General features: G+C 40.3%; 1 protein-coding gene across 2 annotated transcripts in view; it reads right to left on the reverse strand.

Moving 5' to 3' along the window:
• The window catches only part of LOC116501375 (rapamycin-insensitive companion of mTOR-like), a 99,002-nt gene that overhangs the window by 45,496 nt on the left and 30,590 nt on the right, over nucleotides 1-22,916 (reverse strand). For both annotated transcript variants that reach the window (XM_032206891.1, XM_032206890.1), the window contains exons 15-24: nucleotides 22,046-22,092; nucleotides 19,981-20,116; nucleotides 19,212-19,411; nucleotides 18,490-18,616; nucleotides 3,283-3,447; nucleotides 2,754-2,830; nucleotides 2,563-2,641; nucleotides 1,500-1,609; nucleotides 1,279-1,366; nucleotides 397-489 (exon numbers count right to left, since the gene is read on the reverse strand). In XM_032206891.1, coding sequence (XP_032062782.1) covers nucleotides 397-489; nucleotides 1,279-1,366; nucleotides 1,500-1,609; nucleotides 2,563-2,641; nucleotides 2,754-2,830; nucleotides 3,283-3,447; nucleotides 18,490-18,616; nucleotides 19,212-19,411; nucleotides 19,981-20,116; nucleotides 22,046-22,092 — 1,122 coding nt within the window. The remainder of the gene's footprint in view (nucleotides 1-396; nucleotides 490-1,278; nucleotides 1,367-1,499; nucleotides 1,610-2,562; nucleotides 2,642-2,753; nucleotides 2,831-3,282; nucleotides 3,448-18,489; nucleotides 18,617-19,211; nucleotides 19,412-19,980; nucleotides 20,117-22,045; nucleotides 22,093-22,916) is intronic.

The following is a 22,916-nucleotide window of genomic DNA, read 5'->3' on the forward strand; positions in this document are numbered from 1 at the left end:
GTGATGTCATGACCATATATTCACAAGTGTCAACAGTGGCAGCAAACTTTCCCTCAGAAAGGCTGAATTTTGGAATGCCATAGTAAATGTATTACATAGCAAGTTGTAATTACTGGTTCCGTACTAACACTGTTTCTTACATGTGGCAATGTTCGTTTTATTTGTAAAAAATAAATAAAAATAAAAAATAGACAAAGTGATGATGAAAAAGCTCAAAATAAATATAGATGCAGAGAACACTCTTCATCTGATATTTCAGTTAGTTCGGAACATTTCACACATTTTATGAGAAAATAGCTAAACGATAGTTTTAAAGGATTTTGCTTAGTTATTTCAGAATCAAAAGTTGTAACGGAACTTGAACAGCTGCAAAAGCATTGTAAATCTATTACTAACCAATGCCCAAAGGGCTGCTTTCAGCTGCTTAATTCCTTCCCACTTATCCAGCATTGGGGAACGAACAGTATAACTCAGATCTGTAACAATACTCTGAAGAAGAAAAACAGAAGGAAAAAAAAAACAGTTGAAAATGATAAGGAAACCTCAGTGAAACAGGTTCTCTTGATTTTTTAACAAATGTAAAGCACTAATTTAAATTACACACCCTAAAATAAATAGTGGTAGTTTTGGCATAATAAGCATGAATTAACAGCAACAGTAATGCGGGTAGAAAATTTTACTGTAAACACTGAATGTATAAGGTTAATTGAGATTTTATAAAAGTAACAGATTCATCAGGTTAACACTGCAATATATAAGCTTTCTCTTGTATTTTTCAACTATTAAATAAAATTCAATACATTATCTTGCAAACTCACATTAAAAGTCAATTTATTTAAGCAATGATGAACTGGCTTAGAGTTTGTTTTCTCAAATTTTCAAGATATTAGAAAAAATATTTTATTCCCTCATCTCCATGTTTTTATATGCATAAAAGGATAGGCACAATTTTTAGTCATCAATATACAATTCACTCAGACTAAAAAGCTATTTCTACTGCAGAGTTGCTTTCCATTCTATTTTTTTTTCTAGCCATTTTAAGAAAGATAGTGCAAGGTATTTCTGATATTTCAGTGTCAGGAAGGAATCTTAGATGAAACTGGATGGAAAGACTGTCTTTGGAAAGACACAGATTTTTGGCCCCATAACACTTGAGACTTTCATAATCTAGTTATTTTGCAGTGACTGTTTAAATGACATTTCTTAAAATATTTTCCTTTAAAACAGGTTACAATAGTCTTTAATATCTTTCAAGTTATAAATTGTTATTATCCTCACCTGAGACTCCAATAAATGGCAGCCTGTTTTATGGTGCACCAGTTGGCCATAAAGGTGAACTGGCAAGTAGACATGTGGTCTCTGTAATCTGGTAGAAAAAAAAATCATATGCTTTCCCAGCAATTCAGAAACTTTATTTTAAAATAAATTACACTGTAGTGTAATGCAATGAGTTACTCTTGATTTTTTTCAGATGAAGAAGATTTTTGTGGAGTGTTCACCTTTGGTTGCTTCGACGAACATAGTTATCACCATCAACAGGTTTGCGATATGTTGTAAGTGCTTCATTAAGTTTTTCTTCAATCAACTCAACATACTTTAAGTTATATTCCTAAAAGAAGATAGACAAAGGTTGACACAATAACATTTAGGTGGTTTATGTTTTTATAGTATGATACTTTATAAGGAAGGACCAATTGAAGTGCTTCTTAACGAAGGCTGAATTTCTTTATGATCTGAACATGGGGCTCACCAAAATTACTGCACTTCATACATATAAGTTTGCAGAAATTCAACAACTGATTCCATAATTATTTCATAGCATTTCATTAAAAAGAAAGGAAAGAAGGAAATATTTCACATCTGACTTTAATCTGAAAAATCTGAATAGTCCAACATACATTTCAGTATTCCTGGAGAAGGGACGGCTTATAAATTAGTCAAAAAAATGCCTAATGGCCCACAGGATTGAGAGTATTACAAAATGATTAACTACTACCTCAGGAAAATAAGCACCAACAATCAATTACAAAAACAAACAAACAAACAAACAAAACCACAAAATAACGTATGAACGTATGAAGATTTATTTTACTCTGACAACAATGGTTTTCTCTTAATGCGTCTTGTGTTCCTATCTACTTCCTAACAGCATAGGCTAATTCTATCTTCATGAGATCTGGATTTAACTTCAATTAGCTATAGTTGACATGTCTTGAAAAGTAGTATTCCTTTCCACACTTCTCTAGACAAGATCTTATGACAACCTATTTTGGAAATTCAGTAAGTCACTGTACTCCTAAAATATTTGCTGGAATATCAAAATTATACAAAAGGCCTGGGTAAATCAAAAGCACACATGTACAGAGGAGCTATGAAACTGTAACTCCTTGTTAAACTTTTCCAGCAAATTCCTAAGTCACTGTAGGAATATTTTGGCATGAGCAATACACATATGTGAATGTGCAATATTTTAAATTATCTTTGACCTTCTAAAACCTGTATATTCACATCCTTCCTCCTCCTAATTTCAAGCAAACACACACTTTTTATTCTTAGTATTACCTTTTGCCACTTTTCCATTTGTTTTGTTACATAACCTCTTTCATTTAGATACAAAAACCCTTTTGGAACGGACAGAAACCTGTAAAATAACACCAGTTAGTCAGTATCCCACTTAAATCACATAATTTGAATAAAAGCCAAAAACTTATTGTTTCCATGGTGGAAAGTCAAACAGCATATTCAACATTTACCTTAGGAGTAGAAGCAAACCCCTGTCTCCAAGGTGAGAAAGAACTGGTTTCATTTGGATAAGGGCATGAAGATTGGCCTAAAATAATTAAAAATACATAAGTAATATCTGAGCACTATAACACTCTGTAAACTATAACAATTACAACAATCTGCCAGCAATGATGTAACAAGTTTTTCACACAAAGAAGTATCAAACAGCACTAGCCTCATCCTAATATTATCCACTTTTTGTACCTTCTGTCATTAAATACATATTCCTATACAAAGCATAATGATCAAAATAGCTGAATTAGTCTGAATTAATATTTAAAAGTAAGCATAATCCAAACATCTACATTTTCTTGTCATTAACAGTGCAGCTTTTTCAGCATAGGGTCTACAAAGTATTATGAAGTCCATGAAGGACAATCAAGAAAGCAAACCATCAGTAGCTTCTTGCTACTGTTTTACTTTGTTACTGGAGGAGGCTGTGGAACACTTTACAGAGTAGCATACCACAAATAGACTGAAAAGGAAAAGGATGCTTACCTTGTCTTCACATGCCTCATCTAGAATATCAAGTGCTTCAGAAGAAATAGTTCTATTTTTATCATGTAACTGGGTCACCAGTAACTCAATCCCCCAGTTGCTGAAGAACTCTACATTTGCTCTCAGTAATACTCGTAAGTGTTTTGTTGCATACAACCTGCAGCTCTGCAAAAAGCAAGTTGTTTTTTTTTTTAATGGAAGAAAAAAAGATAAAGTAATTGATGATTTATCATGTTTGAAAATACATTTTCAATTACCATATTTTATGGCAAGTAACTGAGATGCCCATCTTATGTGTTAAAACTGCAGTCTATTAGAGAACTATATCTTATCAAACAGGAAATTTAAATCTGAGATTACTACTAACCTGGTTGCAGCCAGTCTCCTTGGAAACCCTTTATCAATTACTTATTCACTGTGATAACACCGCACAGTCCAGGGTATGTAAAAGAAATACCTTGTGAACAGCCAGTGCAATTGCATATACTTTCATGTACATTATGCTTTGAAAAAAATACTTCAATAAGCAAACCCTGAGAACCTCTTTTGGACAAAGTGTTGTCCAAAAGTATCTGATCTTCAAAGCTTCTCAGAAAACCCTCAATGTCCATTGAACCTAATGAGGTTCAACAAGTGCATGGTGCTGCACCTGGGTCAGGGCAATCCCAGCCAGGAGTACAGACTGGGAGAAGAACTCATGGAGAGCAGCCCTGCAGAGAAGGACTTAGGTGTTCTGTTGGACGAAAAGCTCAACATGAGCCAGCAGTGCGTGCTTGCAGCCCAGAAGGCCAACCGCATCCTGGGCTGCATCAAAAGAGGAGTGTCTAGCAGGTCGAGGGAGGTGATTGTCCCTCTCTACTCAGCCCTTGTGAGGCCCCACTTAGAGTACTGCGTCCAGGTCTGGAGCCCTGTGCTGGGTCTGTCTGGGATAGAATTGCTTTCCCTGAAGCAGCCCACACAGTGCTGTACTCGGCACTCGTAGCTGGAACAGCACTGGTATCACTCCAGTGTTGTGTTTATTGCTGCATAGTACTGGCACAGCATCAGGACTCCCTCCAAGCCCCCAAGAGCCAGCAGGTTGCGGGTGGGCAAGTGATGGGGAGGGGACATCGCCAGGGCAGCTGACCTAAACCAACCAAAGGGATATTCCATAACAAATTATGTAATGATGTCACACTCAGCAATAAAAGGGGGCCTCTCATGGGGGAGGGGGCTGTCCTCTTGAACAACTGTTATGTGTTTTGAGGTCCTGCTTCCCAGGACGTGGCCGAACATCGCTCGTTGATGGGAAGTAGAGAATAACTTTTTTTTTTTTTCCTTTCCCTCTCTGCTTACGCGTGGCCTTGTTGTTGTTGTTTTTTCTTTTTTTTTTTTTTTTTTTTTTTTCCCATTCCCTTTCCCTTTAATTAAATCATCCTGATCTCAAACCTTGAGCTCTTTGTGTCGTATTTTCTCCCCCCTCCTCAAAGAGGAGGGGGGAGTGAGAGAGCGGCCGTGGTGGAACTTGGCTGCCCACCTAAGTAAAATCACCACAAGCCCCCAGCACAAGAAGGATGTTTATCTGTTAGAGCGAGTCCAGAGGAGGGCCACAAAAATGATCAAGGGGCTGGAGCACGTCTTCTGTGATGAAAGGCTGAGAGAGTTGGGGCTGTTCAGCCTGGTGAAGAGAAGGCTCCAGGGAGACCTGCTTGCAGCTTTTCAATACTTAAAGGGGTCTTATAAAATAGATGGAAGAGGACTCCATCCATTATCAGGTAGATAATGATAGGACAAGGGGGAATGGTCTTAAACTAAAATAAGATAGATTTGGACTAGACATTGGGAGGAAATTCTTCACTGTAAGGGTAGTGAGGCACTGCAACATGTTGCCCAGAAAGGTTGTGGATGCTCCATCCCTGGAGGTGTTCAAGACCAGGTTGGACAAGTCCATGGGCAACTTGATCTAGTGGGTGGCATCCCTGCCTATGGCAGGGGGGTTGGATTTATATTGCTTCACTCATGTTTTTGTTGTATATAATCATCCAAAAATGTTACTCACCTTCTAATGCTAAGCTGACTACTGAAATGATTTCCTTGTTCAGAGACACTCATTACAAAATGGCTACCAAATGGCTTCACGGCTCTGGGTAGCTGTTAAAGGTATATGAGGGCAACAAAACTGGTAAAAGTGTTGGAAGGCGTGTCCTGTGAGGAGAGGCTAAGGACAGTTGGGTTGTCTAGTCTGGAGAAAAGAAGGATAAGAGAGAACCTTGTTGCTCTCTACAACTCCCTGAGAAGGGGAAGCACAGAGGACTGTTGATATCATCCAACTGTGAGCGAGATAGCTTGTTGTATTCATATGATCGATTTGATAGTAGAAATGTCTGTTGTGTTCTCCTTGTGTTGTAGATCTGTTGCTAGATTCCCCGCTGTACTAGCAAATGAGTAATTTGAAGCAAAGCTTCTGGGAAACACCTGGCTGCTCTGCTAAGCACTACAAAGATGGTTTTCCTTAAACTTTTCTGGCTCTAGAAACAAGGGTTTTTCCCTGCAGAAGGAAGACAATGTTAGAAAAGTTGCTCTAACTACAGTTTTTCATACGTGTGTAGAATAAAATGTTTTTGATGCACATTCTAACTGGGCAGCCTCATTATGTCATTGCTACAGAAGTGTTAAAATGGGACATGGTAGCATTTCTGCAGAGTACACGTTACTCTGTTCCAAGTTACTACCCACAATATCAGGCAACCAAATAGAAATAAATGTTCATTTTAGAATCATAGAATCATAGAATCATAGAATATCCTGAGTTGGAAGGGACCCTTAAGGATCATCAAGTCCAACTCTTGACACCGCACAGGTCTACCCAAAAGTTCAGACCATGTGCCTAAGTTCACAGTCCAATCTCTTCTTAAATTCAGACAGGCTCGGTGCAGTGACCACTTCCCTGGGGAGCCTGTTCCAGTGTGCAACCACCCTCTCTGTGAAGAACCCCCTCCTGACGTCCAGCCTAAATTTCCCCTGCCTCAGCTTAACCCCGTTCCCGTGGGTCCTGTCACTAGTGTTAATGGAGAAAAGGTCTCCTGCCTCTTGACAACCCCTTACGAGGAAGTTGTAGACTGTGATGAGGTCTCCCCTCAGCCTCCTCTTCTCCAGGCTGAACAGGCCCAGTGACCTCAGCCGTTCCTCGTACGTCTTCCATTTTCAGTGGCATGCCAGAGACTGACTGGGTGATCTTGTGTCTTTCCTGTCCATATAGCGAGCATAGTTTTTGTAGAGGATTACCTTGGGTGTGTAACCATCTGCACTTTTAAAATTAAAACTTAGAAGCATGTTTTTAGTCATTTTGGAAAGTTATAGTTGCTGCTTTGCTCTTCAGAGAATAGAGGTTGAACATTCTGGAGAGCTCTGACTGCTTACTTCTGATCTTTCTTGTAAGTGTGGATATGCTACAGGTCCAAGAGTGTTGTGAGCCAGGGAAATTCCTACCCTTAACCCGCAACAGGCCAAGGAGTAGAAATTGGCCAAACTGTATTTTCAGAGAAACCAAATTATGAAGATGTTATTTTGTTATAGTATGAACTATTTGTAGCATTGCATGGGGTTGTTATGGCCAAAGTGCAGGACCCAGCACTTAGCCATGTTGAACCTCATCCCACTGGTTTCTGCCCATCGACCCAACCTGTCCAGGTCCCTCAACACTTCCCCCCAACTTGGTGTCTGCAAACGTATTGAGGGTGCACTCAATTCCCTCATCCAAATCATCAATAAAAATATTAAAGAGGATGGGCCTTTTCCCCAACAGCCTTTCTCTCCTCCACCAGGTGGGTTACCTGGTCATAGAAGATGTGGTTGGTCAGGCAGGACCCGCCTTTCATAAACACATGCTGGCTGGGCCTCATCCCCTGCTTGTCCTGCACACGTTGTGTGATTGCACTCAAGATAATTTCTTCCATCACCTTTCCTGGCACCAAGGTCAGGCTGACAGGCCTGCAGTTCCCTGGGTCCTCCTTACAACCCTTCTTATAGATGGGCATCACATTAGCAAGTCTCCAGTCATCTGGGACCTCTCCTAATGACCACGACCACTGATAGATGATGGAAAGCAGCCCAGCAATCACATTCGCCAGCTCCCTCAGCACCCTTGGCTCTTGGGTGTATTCCATCTGGCCCTGTGGACTTGTGACAGTCCAGGTGGAGCAGCAGGTCTCTGTTTCCACCTGAATCGGGGGGGGGGGGCAGGTGTCTTCTGCTCCCTGTCCCAGACTTCCAGGTTGGGAGGCTGAGTACCTCGAGAATAAGTGGTGTGACTAGTAAAGACAGATGTTATGAAGGCATTGAGAACCTCAGTCTTTTCCTTATCCTTAGTAGTCACATTCCCCCCTGCGTCCAGTAAAGGATGGAGACTCTCCTTCTCTTACCGTTAATGTATTCATAAAAACATTTTTGGTTATCCTTTACCACTGTGGCCAGGCTGAGCTCATGCCTTTCTGATTTACTCCATATATGCTGTCAACTTCCTTGTACTGTCCCTGAGTTGCCTGTCCCTATTTCCAACGGACATAAAGTCTTTTTCTCCCGGACACTCAGCAAAAGTTCCCTGTTCAGCCATGCCAGTCTTCTTCCACGCCGGCTTGTCTTAAGGCACACAGTAACAGTCTGCTCCTGCGCCTTTAAGACTTCCTTCTTCAGGAGCGTTCAGCCTTTCTGGACCCCTCTGCCCTTCAGGACTGACTCCCAAGGGACCCTCCCTACCAGCATCCTGAACAGTTCCAAGTCTGCCCTCCGGAAGTCCAAGGTAGCAGTTTTACGTAATTCCCTACTTGGTGCTGGATGTAATAATCAGTTCCTTTTTATTTGGATGTGGTATTGCAGCCTTTCTATTTTGTCTGGCCATTGCCTGGAAGTAGATTGCTGTTACAGTGACTTTTTCATGGACTGACTAATTGATCTCCAGAAAGATTCAGAAGATTTTGTCCTTAGAATAGCTGATTACAATTTCTGACCATCTTAGAATAAGAAATTAAAAAAAAAAAATCAATTTGTATGGGTTGAAATTGTCTCACTCTCCAAAGTGTTTACATTCTCAGATATCTATTGAAACTTTTTTTTTTTAACCTTGTGTAATGGGTTTACGTGCCAAGATTTTGTCAGCAGGGGGGCCATAGGGGTGGCTTCTGTGAGAAGAATCCAGAAGCTGCCCCATGTTAGATAAGGGTCCCACTGCTGGCCAGAGCCAAGCCAATAAGCAATATTGTTTGCGCCTCTGTGAGAGCATATTTAAGAAAGTGTGTGTGTGTGTGGGGGGACAAACAAACAGCTGGGGAACAGCAGCTGGGAGAGAGAAAAGTGAGAAACAGCCTTGCAGGCGCCAAGGTCAGTGTAGAACGAGGGGGAGAGGTGCTCCAGGCTCAGAGCTGAAGTTCCCCTGCAGCCTGTGGTGAGGACCATGGTGAAGCAGGCTGTCCCCCTGCAGCCCATGGTGTACCATGGTGGAGCAGGTTTCCACGCTGCAGCCCGTGGAGGAGACCACGGTGGTGCAGGTGGACCTGCACTGATGGAGCCCACAGCCTGTGGAGAACCCCTGGCTGAGCAGATTCCAGGCTGGACCTGTAGCCCGTGGAGAGGAGCCCACGCAGGAGCAGGGGATCTGGGGGGAGCTGCTGCTGCCCGTGGGGGCCCCAGGTTGGAGCAGTGTGCTCCTGATGGATGGACCCCGTAGTACGGACCCATATTTGGAGCAGTTCTTGAAGAGCTGCTGCCTGTGGGAAGCCCACGCAGGATCAGTTCATCGAGGACTGCATCCTGTGGGAGCTACCCCACGCTGGAGCAGGGAAAGAGAGTGACCGAGAAGGAGTGGCGGAGATGAAGTACTATAGACTGACCGCAACCCCCATTCCCCCATTCCCCTGTGCCGCTTGGGGGAGGAGGTGGAAGAGGGCGGATGGGGGGAAGGTGCTTTTGGTTTCTTTCCTTTGTTTCTCATTTCTCTAGCCTGTTAGGCAATAAATCTTACTATCTCCCTACTCTGAGTCTGTTTTGTCCGTCACGATAATTGTTGAGCGATCTCCCTGTCCTTATCTCAACCCTTGAGCCCTTTACATCATGTTTTCTCCCCCTTTCCCTTTGGGGAGGAGGAGTGAGAGAGCGGTTGTCTCTCTCTTCAGGAGCATTAAGCCTTCTTGGACCCCTCTGTCCTTCAGGAGTGACTCCCAAGGGACCCTCCCTACCAGTGTCCTGAACAGCTCAAAGTCTGCCCTCCGGAAGTCCAAGACAGCAGTTTTACTGATCCTCTTCCTGACTTCACCGAGAATAGAGTACTCTACCATTTCTTGGTCACTCTGCCCAAGACAGTTCCCGATAACCACATCTCCCACAAGTCCTTCTCTTTTTTAAGCTTTGAGATTACTATGGTTACAGACTTGCTCCAACTGACTGCACAACTAATTCTGATATTAAGGATTATTGACCCAAAGCAGTGCACATACAGGAAAGGTTGCACTTTTACTTACAGAATCTGTCAATGGTAGGCAGTTGAGAAGAGATATCCTGATCATTTCTATTCACTATATTTCAAAAGACTGCCAAAAAATAGTTGATCTCTGATCTTTCCCTAGACATTGCTATATCCACATATAGATGAGAGACCAGGAATTTAAAGTATTAGAACTCAGCAGTCATAATTCAGGCTGACACCATATGTAGTGGGTTTACGAGTGGAACCACCACACCATAAAACATCACTGACATGAGAAGGCATCAGTGTATCTGTATGGGGTTTACATGGCAATGTTTTGGTAGGAGTGGGGCTGCAGGGTTCACTTCTGTGAGAAGAATCCAGAAGCTGCCCCACCTCAGGAAAGAGCTCCAGAAGGGACCTGCTGCTGTCCACAGCTGAGCTGATGAGGGATGCTGGAAGAGCATATTTAAGAAATGGAAAAAACTGCTGCACAACAGCAGCTGGGAGAGCGAGGAGTGAAAAACAGCCCTGCAGACACCAAGGTCAGTGAAAAAGGAGGGGGAGGAGGTGCTCCAGGTACCAGAGCAGAACTTCCCCTGCAGTCTGTGGAGAGGACTATGGTGAAGTAAGCTGTCCCCCTCCAGCCCATGTTGTACCACAGCGGAGCAGATCTCCACGCTGCAGCCCATGGAGGTGCCCATGGTGGTGCAGGTGGACCTGCTGTGATGGAGGATGTGGCCCATGAAGAGCCTTCACAGGAACTCCGGGCCCATGGAGAGGAGCCCATGCAGGAGCAGGTGATCTGGCAGGAACTGCTGACCATGGGGGACCCATGTTGGAGCAGTTTACTCCTGACAGATGGACCCTGTGGTATAGACCCATATTGAAGCAACTCTCAAAGAGCTGCTGCCTGTGAGAAACCCATGTAGGATCAGCTTGAGAAGGACAGCATCCCATGGGAGGGACCCCATGTTGGAGCAGGGGAAGAGAGTGACCAGGAAGGGGTGGCGGAGATGAAGCATTAGGGACTGACTAAAGCCCCCATTTCCAATTCCCCTGCCACACGGGAGGAAGAGGTAGAAGAGGATGGATGAGGGGGAAGAAGTTTTTAGTTTGCTTTTAGTTTCTCACTGCTCTAGTTTGCAATAGGCAATAAATTATATTAATCTCCCTGTGTTGAGTCTGCTTTACCCATAATGGTAATTGGTGAGTGATCTCCCTGTCCTTATCTCAAGCCTTGAGCCCTTTATCATTATATTTTCTTCTCCTCTTCCTTTGAGGAGGGGTAGTGTGAAATATGTTCATCTGATTCGTGTCAGTATGGAACAATGCTAGGGCCACATGGTATGATGAATGTGACCTTCTGTCTTACATACCCTTGTATAACCACAAGTCTAAGAAAAACAGAGTGGTTAATGTATATAGTTCTTGTATCTTGCAAAGGAATGTTTTAGCAATTCGTGTCAACAGAGAGCTTGAAGGGAAATGTATTTGTAGGCTTTCCTTGAAGTCTCTGATATCTAGGGGGTTTCAGAATAACTGCTAACTATTATGACTATTGCATGGGACACTATGCAAGTCTCTGATATCTGGCCAGGAGATTAAAGAGACGGGGAGAGCTGAAGAACAGCTAAAAGACAAAGCTTGCAGGGGACGCTGCACAAGTCTCTGACATACAGCCAAGTTGGACAAAGGAGAAGGACAAGAGGGAGGAAGACTATGAGCCTTCAGCACGAGAGACCCCCAGAGTTTTTTTTTAGATAGCAAAGCAAATTACACAACGTTGCTTAACTTGTCAGAAGATAAATAAGAAAGTGTTTCGACAAGCAGCCACGAGAGGGAGAAAAAACCAACAACAAAAAAAACAAACACCAAAAAAAAAAAAAAAACCACAAAAAAACAACCAACCAACCAAACAAAAAAAAACAGCTTATAGGCCTTTTGAGAAAGTTCAAGTTGATTTCACTGAATTGCCCAAAGTAGAGAGGATAAAATATCTATTGGTAATAGTAGATCATTTAACACAATGGGTAGAAGCTTATCCCGTAGCACGAGCTACAGCACAAATGGTGGTTAAAAATTCTATTAGAACACCTGATACCTAGATATGGGATAATCCAGTACATTGATTCTGATCAGGACACACACTTTACTTCTAAAATAATAAAGTTATTATGTCAATCATTAGGTATTCAGTGGGAATACCATACTCTGTGGCACCCACAAAGCTCAGGGAAAGTAGAAAGACTGAATCAAACAGTAAAACAACAATTGGCTAAATTAATGATTGAGACACAAATGCCCTGGACGAAATGCTTACCATTGGCACTTTTAAACATAAGAACTAAACCACACAGTGAGACTGGATTATCTCCATATGAAATGTTATATGGTATGCCTTATTCTCAAGGGATGCCTCCAGGGAACAATTTAGTTGAGGATCGTAGCATCCAGAAATATATAATTACTCTTGGAAGGAGATTACAAGAGCTAAGAGAAATTGGAATGATGGCTCAAACACCACCTTTAGGATTTGCTGTTCATAAGATACAACCAGGAGACAAGGTCTTAATAAACACCTGGAGGGAAGAATCATTGAACCCCCGATGGGAGGGACCATACCTTGTTTTACTTACTACTGAAGCAGCTGTGAGAACAGCAGAAAGGGGTTGGACCCACACATCCAGAATAAAAGGACCAGTAACTACCGAAACTTGGAGGGTTGAGTCTGCTCCTGGGGAACTGAAACTCAAGCTAAAGAAGAACTCATATTCTGGCAACGAGGCTCTGCATGAATTAAGGATGCCAAATAAAGGGGACAAGCCTGAAGGGAGGAAAGGGAGAAGGCAAGACCGGGGCAGGACCCTCCACTGCGGTGCGTATGGTCTACCGAGGGAAGCAACCCCTATGGGTATTGACCGCCGAGTGAGAGGGCCTTGACCGGACTTCTCCCACACTAAGGTCAGGTTGTCCTGAGAAAATAACATAAGAACCTTTTTTTTAAACCCATATAAAATTGTGATTCGTTTTCCAGGAGCTGGATCACCTTGACAAGCTGAACGGTAACACAAGCCCGAATCAACCCTGAAAGCAGGCCCAACCCCTTGATTGAAGGCGTTTGCCTATTATGATTCAGCTACATGGGCAGAAGACAGATCCTGGGGCTATAGGACTCCTATATATATATACTTAATAGAATAATTAGGTTACAAGCTGTAATAGAAATAGTTGTAAATAAAACCGGAGATGCACTTGGAATAATTGCAAAGCAAAATACCAAGATGAGAACTGCTTTGTATCAAAATTGCCTACCTTTGGATTATTTACTAGCACAAGAAGGAGGAAAATTTAACCTTAGTAATTGCTGTTTAGAGATTGATGATGAGGGTGTTTCTTCCTAGTAGCTGGTAGAATGCTATGTTCTGGCTTAGGATGAGAAGAGTGCTGATAATATGCTGATGTTTTAATTGTTGCCAAGCAGTGCTTACACCACGCCAAGGACGTTTCAGCTTCTTATGCTGCCCTGCCAGCGGGCAGGCTGGGGGTGCAAGAGCCAGGAGGAGGGCCAGATTGATCGGGGTTAGGCTGGGCATCGGACAGCGGGTGGTGAGCAATTGCATTGTGCATCACTTGTTTCGTACACATTATTACTAGAAGTACTATTATCATCATTATTGTCATCATTATTATTGTTATTATTTTCTTGTCTTTATCTCAACTCACAGGCTTCACTTTCCCGTTTCTCTCCCCCATCCCAGAGAAGGAGGAGGGGAGGTGAGCGAATGGCCATGTGTTGTTTAGCAGCCCGCTGGGTTAAATCACGACAGAAAGAAAAGCTGTAAATGAACTTGTAAAAGAAATGAAGAAAATTGCACATGTCCCAGTTCAAATTTGGAATGGAATCGATCTAAAAGGATTATGAAAGGGGGCTTTATGGGTGGTGATTGGTTTGCTAAAATAAGGGTGGTTGTATTGGGGATATGTGGAGGATTGTTAATAATTCCATGATTGTATTACCAGACTAATACACTCAGTTATACAAGGAATGCAAATATTTGCGGTACCCGTTGACCCAGAACCAGGGAAAGAGAAAACCCATTCCCTGATGATAATAAAAACAAAGATCCAAAATTGGTATCAATTTGGCAAGTATTGACATGGATTAGAAAGGAAAACACGAATCAATACCATGAAAAAGGAGATGGGGGATTGTGAAATGTGTTCATTTGATTCGTGTCAGTATGGAACAATGCTAGGGCCACATGGTATGATGAATGTGACCTTCTGTCTTACATACCCTTGTATAACCACAAGTCTAAGAAAAACAGTGGTTAATGTATATAGTTCTTGTATCTTGCAAAGGAATGTTTTAGCAATTCGTGTCAATAGAGAGCTTGAAGGGAAATGTATTTGTAGGCTTTCCTTGAAGTCTCTGATATCTAGGGGGTTTCAGAATAACTGCTAACTATTATGACTATTGCATGGGACACTATGCAAGTCTCTGATATCTGGCCAGGAGATTAAAGAGACAGGGAGAGCTGAAGAACAGCTAAAAGACAAAGCTTGCAGGGGACGCTGCACAAGTCTCTGACATACAGCCAAGTTGGACAAAGGAGAAGGACAAGAGGGAGGAAGACTATGAGCCTTCAGCACGAGAGACCCCCAGAGACCCCCAGAGGGACCACCGGAAACTGATACGCATGCTCCAGTAGGAGGGTTTGGATTCCGGAAACTAATTATAATAACCCTGTTTTTTTAGAAGTAGTAATGAACATATATTAGCCTAGGAGCATAAAAATCAGCTGCTTGACATAACTGGTGTGCGTCTTGGTGGAGCAGAGACTCCCAGCGCACCCAGCGCTGTTTGCTTACCTCTATTCCTTTAATAAATCGTAAACTTTGTTTATAGTCCTATTTTGAAGACTGAGCCATTTATTACAAATGGGGGCTCATCCGGGATGGCTTTGGTTCCTGAATTCTGATTCAGAAGAAGAGGCACCCCACCATTTGGTGGCTCCTGTTCGAGTCAGGTCGGGATTAATGCCATCTTGAACCTGAATAAAGGTAAGCAAAGATTTTGATTTTTTTATGAGCTCCCTTGCCGGCTGCAGCACTGTATTTTGCCCGTAATTCTGCGCGCGAAGATCCGAACAAAGACGACGGAGTCTTAAGTGTTTAAGGAGTATACTGTTCGGTTGGGTGGGATTCGGTTGCCTGTGTGTGTAAGAGTGTGACTGAGACGGAACTTAGTTCCGAAGCGAGTGTGGAGGTCTTCTAACCGCGGTTCCAGTCTCCCGTGAGGGACTTGGCCGGTGAAGGACCGAAGCGATTCCTATAGGATTCGTGGGTGGGTGATAGGTCCTAAACCCCCTGCAAGACACTCTTACTAAGGTAACCAAGGGCTGTGGGAATTGCCATAGTAAAATTCCTAGATGGGTCAGACAGAATTGAAGACCAAGGATCAGAAGAAAGGGAGCAAATTACCAGACATACCACCAGAAAGTCCATTAGGAATAACGATTAGAAACTGGAACAATAGGGGCCCCAGAAAATGAAGGAGTGAAATTAAAAATGGTCCAGTATTATATGATAGAATGACCAAAAGAACCTTTAAGACCCCATGTATTTTGGCCGATATTTGGGTCCACGGAGGACTGGGTCTGTCAGGCTTTGAACATTAATGTTAATAGTAGAATACCCGTGGATCCGGAAGAGAGCAAGTATGCTGCAGCTGAAACATGGAATTAGAAATTAGAGAGCGATTGATTAAGAATGAATATGTGCTACATTTGCAATGTACTGTGCCTGTGCTGCGCTTAGACCTCCAGATAACAGGAACCCCTCGGACCCCGAGAACCAGGTCAAAACAACCTCATGGTTCGGACTTTAACCAAGGGGTCTGAGATAAGGAGGACTGTTCACAAAGGGACAGGTTATGCATATGTATAAGTGTATTGGGAAACTTCATGTATATGTAACTCTTTACTGGATATAACCAAAGCAAGTTGCCACGTCAGGCATGCACGACTTTGGTGGGGCTACTCTCGGTAGGGTTCGGATTCCGGGAACTAATTATAATAACCCTGCCTTTTCTAGAAGTAATAATGAATATGTAGGAGCCTAGGAGCATAAAAACCAGCTGCCTGATGTAACTGGTGTGCGTCTTGGTGGAGCAGAAACTCCCAGCACACCCAGCATTGTTTACTTACCTCTATCCCTTTAATAAATTGTAAAATTTGATTGTAACCCTATTTGGGAGTTAGCCATTTATTACAATGCTATGAATTATTTAGGTCTGAACTCCAACATTTGTTTTCTTAAGTTTCTGAACATGTAGAGTTTTTCTTAGCTTTCTCCAAGGAGTTCAACCTCGAAATCCATCAAGGTTTGCTATTAAAATCTCAAGGTAATACCAGAGAAGCTTATCAAACTTCAGATCATGATCTGTATTCCTTTACACAATCCCAAACAGACCAGAGCTGAAATGTGTAACCTGGGATATCCAGAAATGATCAATTTCTATGGTGCTGGAGAGTGACAACTATTCTATTCATGTTTAAAATACAAGTGTTTAGTACCCATTGTTCACTACACCAAACTACAGATTAGTGGAATTTGTATTTTTAGTTATCATTGTTAACAGCAGCAGTAGCTCTCAACTGCTTTCTGACTATCTATATGCTCAGAATAGTATGTTCAGACAGTATCTGCACCCCATTTCAAGCCAGTCTGCTTCCAGCTAGTGATACCTGTTGTGTTTAACCCAGCAGGCAGCTAAGCACCACACAGCCGTTTGCTCACACCCCAACAGTGGGATGGGGAAGACAATTGGAAAAAAGGTAAAACTCGTGGGTTGAGATAAAGAGAGTTTAATAGGACAGAAAAATAAGGGAAAATCATAATAAATATATATATACACACACAAAACAAGTGATGCACAATGCAATTGATCACCACCAGCTGACTGATGCCCAGTCAGACCCCTGAGCAGCAGCCATGCCCTCCCCCCGAACCAACTTTCCTCTGTTTTATTGTTCAGCATGATGTCATATAGTATGGAATATACCATTGGCCAGTTTGGGTCAGCTGTCCTGGCTCTGTCCCCTCCCAGTTTCTTGTGCACTTTCAGCCTCCTTGGTGGCAGAGCCGTATGAGAAGCTGAGAAGTCCTTGGCTTAGTGTAAGCACCGATCAGCAACAACTAAAACATCATTGTGTTATCAGCATTTTCTCCTAAATCCAAAACATGGCACATATCAGCCACTATGAAGAAAATTAACTCTATCCCAGCCAAAACCAGGACAAGAGTTTAATACGCTGTGTTTTTTTTTCCCTAGAATTTTTAAGTCATTATATCTTAGATATCAGAATCAAGAAATATATCCCAAAATCTAAAACACAGACATTAATTCATAAGAAAATTAATAAAATTATCTGTATAAATATATACCTCATTGAAGAGATTGTGACAGCATGCCTGGACTTTTTTCCTAATTGTTAACCATCTGCATTTGGAAGTGACTGAAATATTGATGTTCTCTTCCCTCTTGTCTAGTCTTTTTATTTTTTTATGAAGGAAAAATACCTGTGAGGTTGGTGGAGGGGTGGATGTGGGTTGGGGGGTCAGTACCTACTGACACAAAATTTCATTAGAAACAGCTCAATGAAGTTCCACAGTAAACTGCTCTTAACTAGCAGCCATCTAACAGGGGCTCAGAAATCAAATAAAGACACGGTCCTCATAACTTGTTCATGCCTATTTCCTTGTTCAGATTAGGCATAAAACACCTTTGGAAAAAGGATATCAAAGTCATCACTTCATTAAAAAATTACTTAAAAATTCGTCAGTAGGGAGTCTCATCCTCTTTTTTCAATGAGGTATTCCTTCAAACCCAACCCTCTTCATTACCTTCATACCCCTCTCTTTACTTATAAGAATCATAACATCTTTGGTAGCATCTGAGAAACATCCTTGATTTCTTTCTTTTCTTTTCCTTTTCTTAAATACAGTGAGACATTTAAAACTAGAATCTACCTTATTCCACTCTAGAATATATTCTGCCTTGTCCAGTTGACAGAAAAATAGCTCTCCATGAATTACTGAAAGCTTTTTTTCTAGTTAGCTTAAATCTAACTCGTCATTTCCTTGACATCAGTGCTTGCTTGTCTACTATGTTACACCTGATTGATTTCTCTTTTCTTTTAGTTTCCTGAGCTTTTAATTCAGGAGCTTCCTTTCCTAAGTCTACACAAGTCTGCGTGCTATTTCTACTCACTTTCTTTGATTCAAAAGTACAAATCCCGTTGCCTATTTCTGAACCACCCCTTCATTCCAGGAGTTATAGCTTTTCCTCAGTTCCACCACAGTGATCTCAATAGTTATCAAAACAGCATCCATCACTAGAAGATTAATCTGCTTATTACTGCTAGAAATACGTATACATTTCTGTTTGTGAAAACAATGTCTTCACTAAACTATACAATAATGTTATACTTGGCTTACACTTGGTTTATGCATTTAAAGACTTTAACCCCTTTCATAAATGAGAGAAACCTCTGTTTGAACGACTTAATATCTTGAGCACAAATACAGTAAAAGGTGTGAAGTCCACATTGAATTCAAGAGCTACACAAATAGGAGTTTCATTTCTCTAAATACATAAACCTTTCTGTATATATAATATCTTAAAAATGAAGTCACACATCTTGAATAACAAAATAAATGTCTAGTGGCAAATAACAATGGTACATAAATTGAATCAAACTTACATCAGTTGCTGCTGTCAGGATTTTAGAAAGGATGACTCTTGCTAAACCATCTCTGCTGTAATCCAAACTAGAAATAGTCAGTTTTAACAAGTGATCCTGGTTCTTCAAAGAACAAAAATTAAGAAGACTGGTGGAGGGGGAAAAAATATCAGTATTTTAATCCAGTTGAATTCACTTATTTATTCAACAAATAATTTAAACAAGTACTCTGAATAAGTCTTTCATTTCTATAAATGCAGAAGAATACAAAGTAAGTTCCCATATCAAGTGGAGTGACTTTAAACTGTTGCGGCTGTTAGAGTCAAAGGGGGACAGAATAATGCATTAAACTACATGGGGAAAAAAAACACTTTAATTTTATAATTGTTCTGTAACTGTTGTGTCAGCACACTTGAATTAGTGATTATGAGTGCAAAAATATTCATGAAGCTTTGTGAACAATTCCTCATTCTAAAACACTGTAAAACTGTCTGGATTTTATCTTCTTCAGAAGAAAAGGAAGAAAAGGAAGAAAAAAAGAAACCAACACCCCCCCAGCCCCCCCCCCCCCCCCAAACAACAACAAAAAAGAACAACACCCCACAATTGTGGAGTCTCTATTTGAACCAATCACAGGAATTTTGAAGTTTCCGGCTTTATAGACAATGGTACTCATGCACAGTTTACAAGTTTTGTAATGATTATACCTGTAAGCACAATTCAAACAGAATAAAAACACTCACCACTGAAACGCATTACATTTTTCAAGCATTTTGACTCCATGAGAGTGACAAGATAGAGTACCAAAAAACAGAAAGTAATGCTGACTAAGGGTATTTAGTAACCCATTATTTTGAAGACTACATTCAGGTTTCATTCCTGATGAAGAATTGAGCCAATGTACAATATCTTTAACCAATTCCTCCAGGTAACCTTGTCCATCCTAACAAAACAAAGAGTAACAGCATTTATTAGCAACAGAACTGGTAGTCTCTTTACTGAACTCTGTCTTTTTAAGTTTCTTAAAATGTACAATACAGACACAAAATAGAAATTCTGACTGGCAAACAATTCAGACTAAAATAGATTTCAAGGCAAATAAAAGGAGTTTAGCTTGGAGACATATTAGGACCAATTCTATTCTTTCCAGGAAAAGGATTGTTCAATGACATTTTCCCCGGTCCTCTAGCCAAAGGCACAAAAGTCTTTAGCACACAAGAAGAAAGAAGGTAAAGAAAGGACAAATATACATAGCAAAACCTAAAAAAATAAGGAAAAAAAAATATAAAACACCACACACACCATTAAGTTGCATTTAATAAAACTACTTAAACACAATTATCTCCCCAGTGTCTCATCTGGACAATTCAGGATTTTAAATTATATTTCTTAATTATGCTGAACATTTTAGGTTTAACACCCAAAGCCTACAGAAGTTTTTATTAAAATTAAGGTTTTTAATTTAAGTGCATACAGCAATATTATCTCATCTTGTAGCTGAAACTTTCTTACCTCTTGTGATTCAAGAAGAAATTCAGTAAACTGACAACCCACTGTAGTGAGCTGCTTAGCCTTTGCATAGTCCAGATCCAGATTGGCATACAGTTTACTGCTAGGCTTGTAGAAATATAGCAATCTCCTTACAAATCTATGGAAAGTAAAAAATAATTTGTTATTTTTTCAGTAAGACAAGGAATCCCTCACAGTATAAAATGATGCCAGTATAAAAGATATTTTGTCACTAAATTAGCTTATTGGCAATAAATTTTCAGAAGCTATAAAAAGAGAGTAGCAGGTATTAGTAATGAGTCTATCCAGACATGATTTCAGAGATGCAGCTGTACTGTGTTATAAAGGATTTTCTGTCATGACTTAAAATAAGCAAAGGAACTCAAAATCTCTATGCTCTTAAAAGTCATAGCTTCCTTCTTACTCTTGTGTTTATAATTTATTTTGCTGTAACTTATCCTGTGGTGAATTTCAAAGACTATCTAGAGTTTATAAAGAGCTAAAAAAAGTGTCTTAATGCTTATGTGACATGACTTTTATTCAGCTATAATAATTAATGCTACTATGAAAAATACATTCTGCCAGGAAAAGGCCATATGGCAACAGCATTTTCATTCATCTCACTTTAGCATTTCTGGAACATAACACAGAGATAACAAATGCAGACTTATAGACTTTTTGAAAACATGCTGAGCAATATAGCTTGAATTCTTCACTGCAGAAATAAATCTTCAGCAGAGTTTACCCCTACCAATTCTTAGTCAAAAAATAAACACAAATTTGTGCTTTAAAAGAACACAATGTTATATCTGAAGGTAGATATGTCAAGTATTAAGAAAGCTTAACTAAAGCACTGCCTTTAGCTAAAGTGAGAGTAAACCACTATCCCAAGTCCAAATACAGAATCAATTATAAAGGAAATCTGAGAGCTTCTTTAAACTTGTCAAATGAAGTACAATTTATTCTTTTATTAGTGACATACATATTATATATATTATTAGCAGCACACACATTTATATATCACAGAATCACAGAATCACAGAATTGCAGGGGTTGGAAGGGACCTCAAGAGATCATCGGGTCCAACCCCCCTGCCAAAATATGATTGCATTTTATATGTATGAGTGTGTGTATGTAAGTATATACACACATGTACACACACTGCATTAATCATCTCTGAAATGAAGGAATCTATACCAAAAAAAAGCTGTCCTGTGTCTGTCCCCTCCCAGCTCCTGCTGCACCCCCAGCCTGCCCACTGGCAGGACAGAGCAAGAAGCTGAAAAGTCCTTGGCTTGGTGTAAGCACTGCTCAGCAGCAACTAAAACATCAGTGTGTTATCAGCATTATTCTTCTCCTAAATCCAAAACACAGCACTGTAACCGCTACTGGGAAGGAAATTAACTCTGTCCCAGCTGAAATCAGAGCACATGCCTAACCAATACAGAACTACTCTTCAAAATAGTTTATTTAAATCAAATCAGTTTCTGAAATGCATGTTAAAAGTGACATCCAAGAACTAGTAACATGATTACTCCACATGCATAAAAGTAATATAAATACCTTAAGGCCATTAGACAAGAAAGGAACCAGAGTTGTACTGTTGTGGTATTTTTCTTTGTTTCAAGTCATACATGCTTTCCTCCCCATTAATAGTAACTAGAAACAACTTTATCTTTGGTTTTGATGAAAGCTATAATGATAGTATTGTACAACTATAGGCCTATTCCATCAAAATTTGTCAAGTGTTAACATCAAACACTAATGTATTAAATATGAGAGAGGTAATAGTTTAAGATTTAAAATTAAATAGGGAGTTTGTAGAACTTGTATAATATTTGTTTAGTGAATAGATATATAAAATGTCTGTGCACTGAAAAGAAACCACTAAATCTTAAAAACCTGTTTATTTAAAGCAAATTTTGCAATCTAGATTTTCCATTTTTGCTGCTTCTCTCTAGATTAAGTTTTAGAAATGTGACATATCCAAGAAACAGCTTATTGCAATATTAAAAAAAGTTTTTTCAAATTTCTTTCTTCAAAGGAAGTATACGCAATTTTTACATACCTGTGCAATTGTTCATCTTTATAGTTCCTTAGATTTACATTTGGCCACTAGAAAAACAGCAAATATAGCATTATATGAAACTTGTACATCAGTCCTTGATTAGTCATTAAAATTTGCTTATTTCTATTATATTCACCTAATATTTGAAAGTGTAAGTTTTCTTCCCTCTAATGTTCCCTATAAAAGTTATTTTATTGAAAAGCCTCCACTTCTTGCTCCAGTAACTGTTCTATTTTTTCTAGAGAAGTGGGATTGTTGGGTGCATGTTATGTGTACAAGTCCACAATTCTAATGAAAACAGCAAACTGACTTTTTTTGTTGTTTTCACTATTCTTCTGATTTATTTTAAAAATTATCATTCACACTTAAATACCTCTTATTAAAATAGTATTTAAACTCCTCTTTTGATACTTTGAAAGATGTTTCAAGAAGGATCACATAAAGCCACAATACACTTTGCTGGACCTATTCTTTCTTAATAATGTTTTTTGTTTGTTTGTTTGTTTGTTTGTTTCTTGCAGGAAGAACGGCCGAAAACACGACAGACACTAGTATGGTCAGATCATGCTCTCTCTTTATTACCTGAATAGCCTGACTTTTATAGCAAACTTAACAGGGGTGGATAGTGTCTCACACAAGATTATTGGTCAAAAGCACTCAGACAAACAACTGCAAGAAAACAACCCCCTTGTGATTAGCAGTCACGTAGATCCTGTCCTTGAAGCCAGCTGCTGGCAACAATATTTTTCTAAATTCCTCAGTCGGACGATGTGGGAACACTGTCATGGGAACTTCTCATAGTTGTCCTGGTAGCTTGGTTTGCTCAGCTGCAGCAAGTCATAGCCTCCTTGCTGTTTCAAAAATCCATCAA

Source organism: Aythya fuligula, chromosome W, assembly GCF_009819795.1.
Source record: "Aythya fuligula isolate bAytFul2 chromosome W, bAytFul2.pri, whole genome shotgun sequence".
NCBI classification, from domain to species: Eukaryota; Metazoa; Chordata; class Aves; order Anseriformes; family Anatidae; genus Aythya; species Aythya fuligula.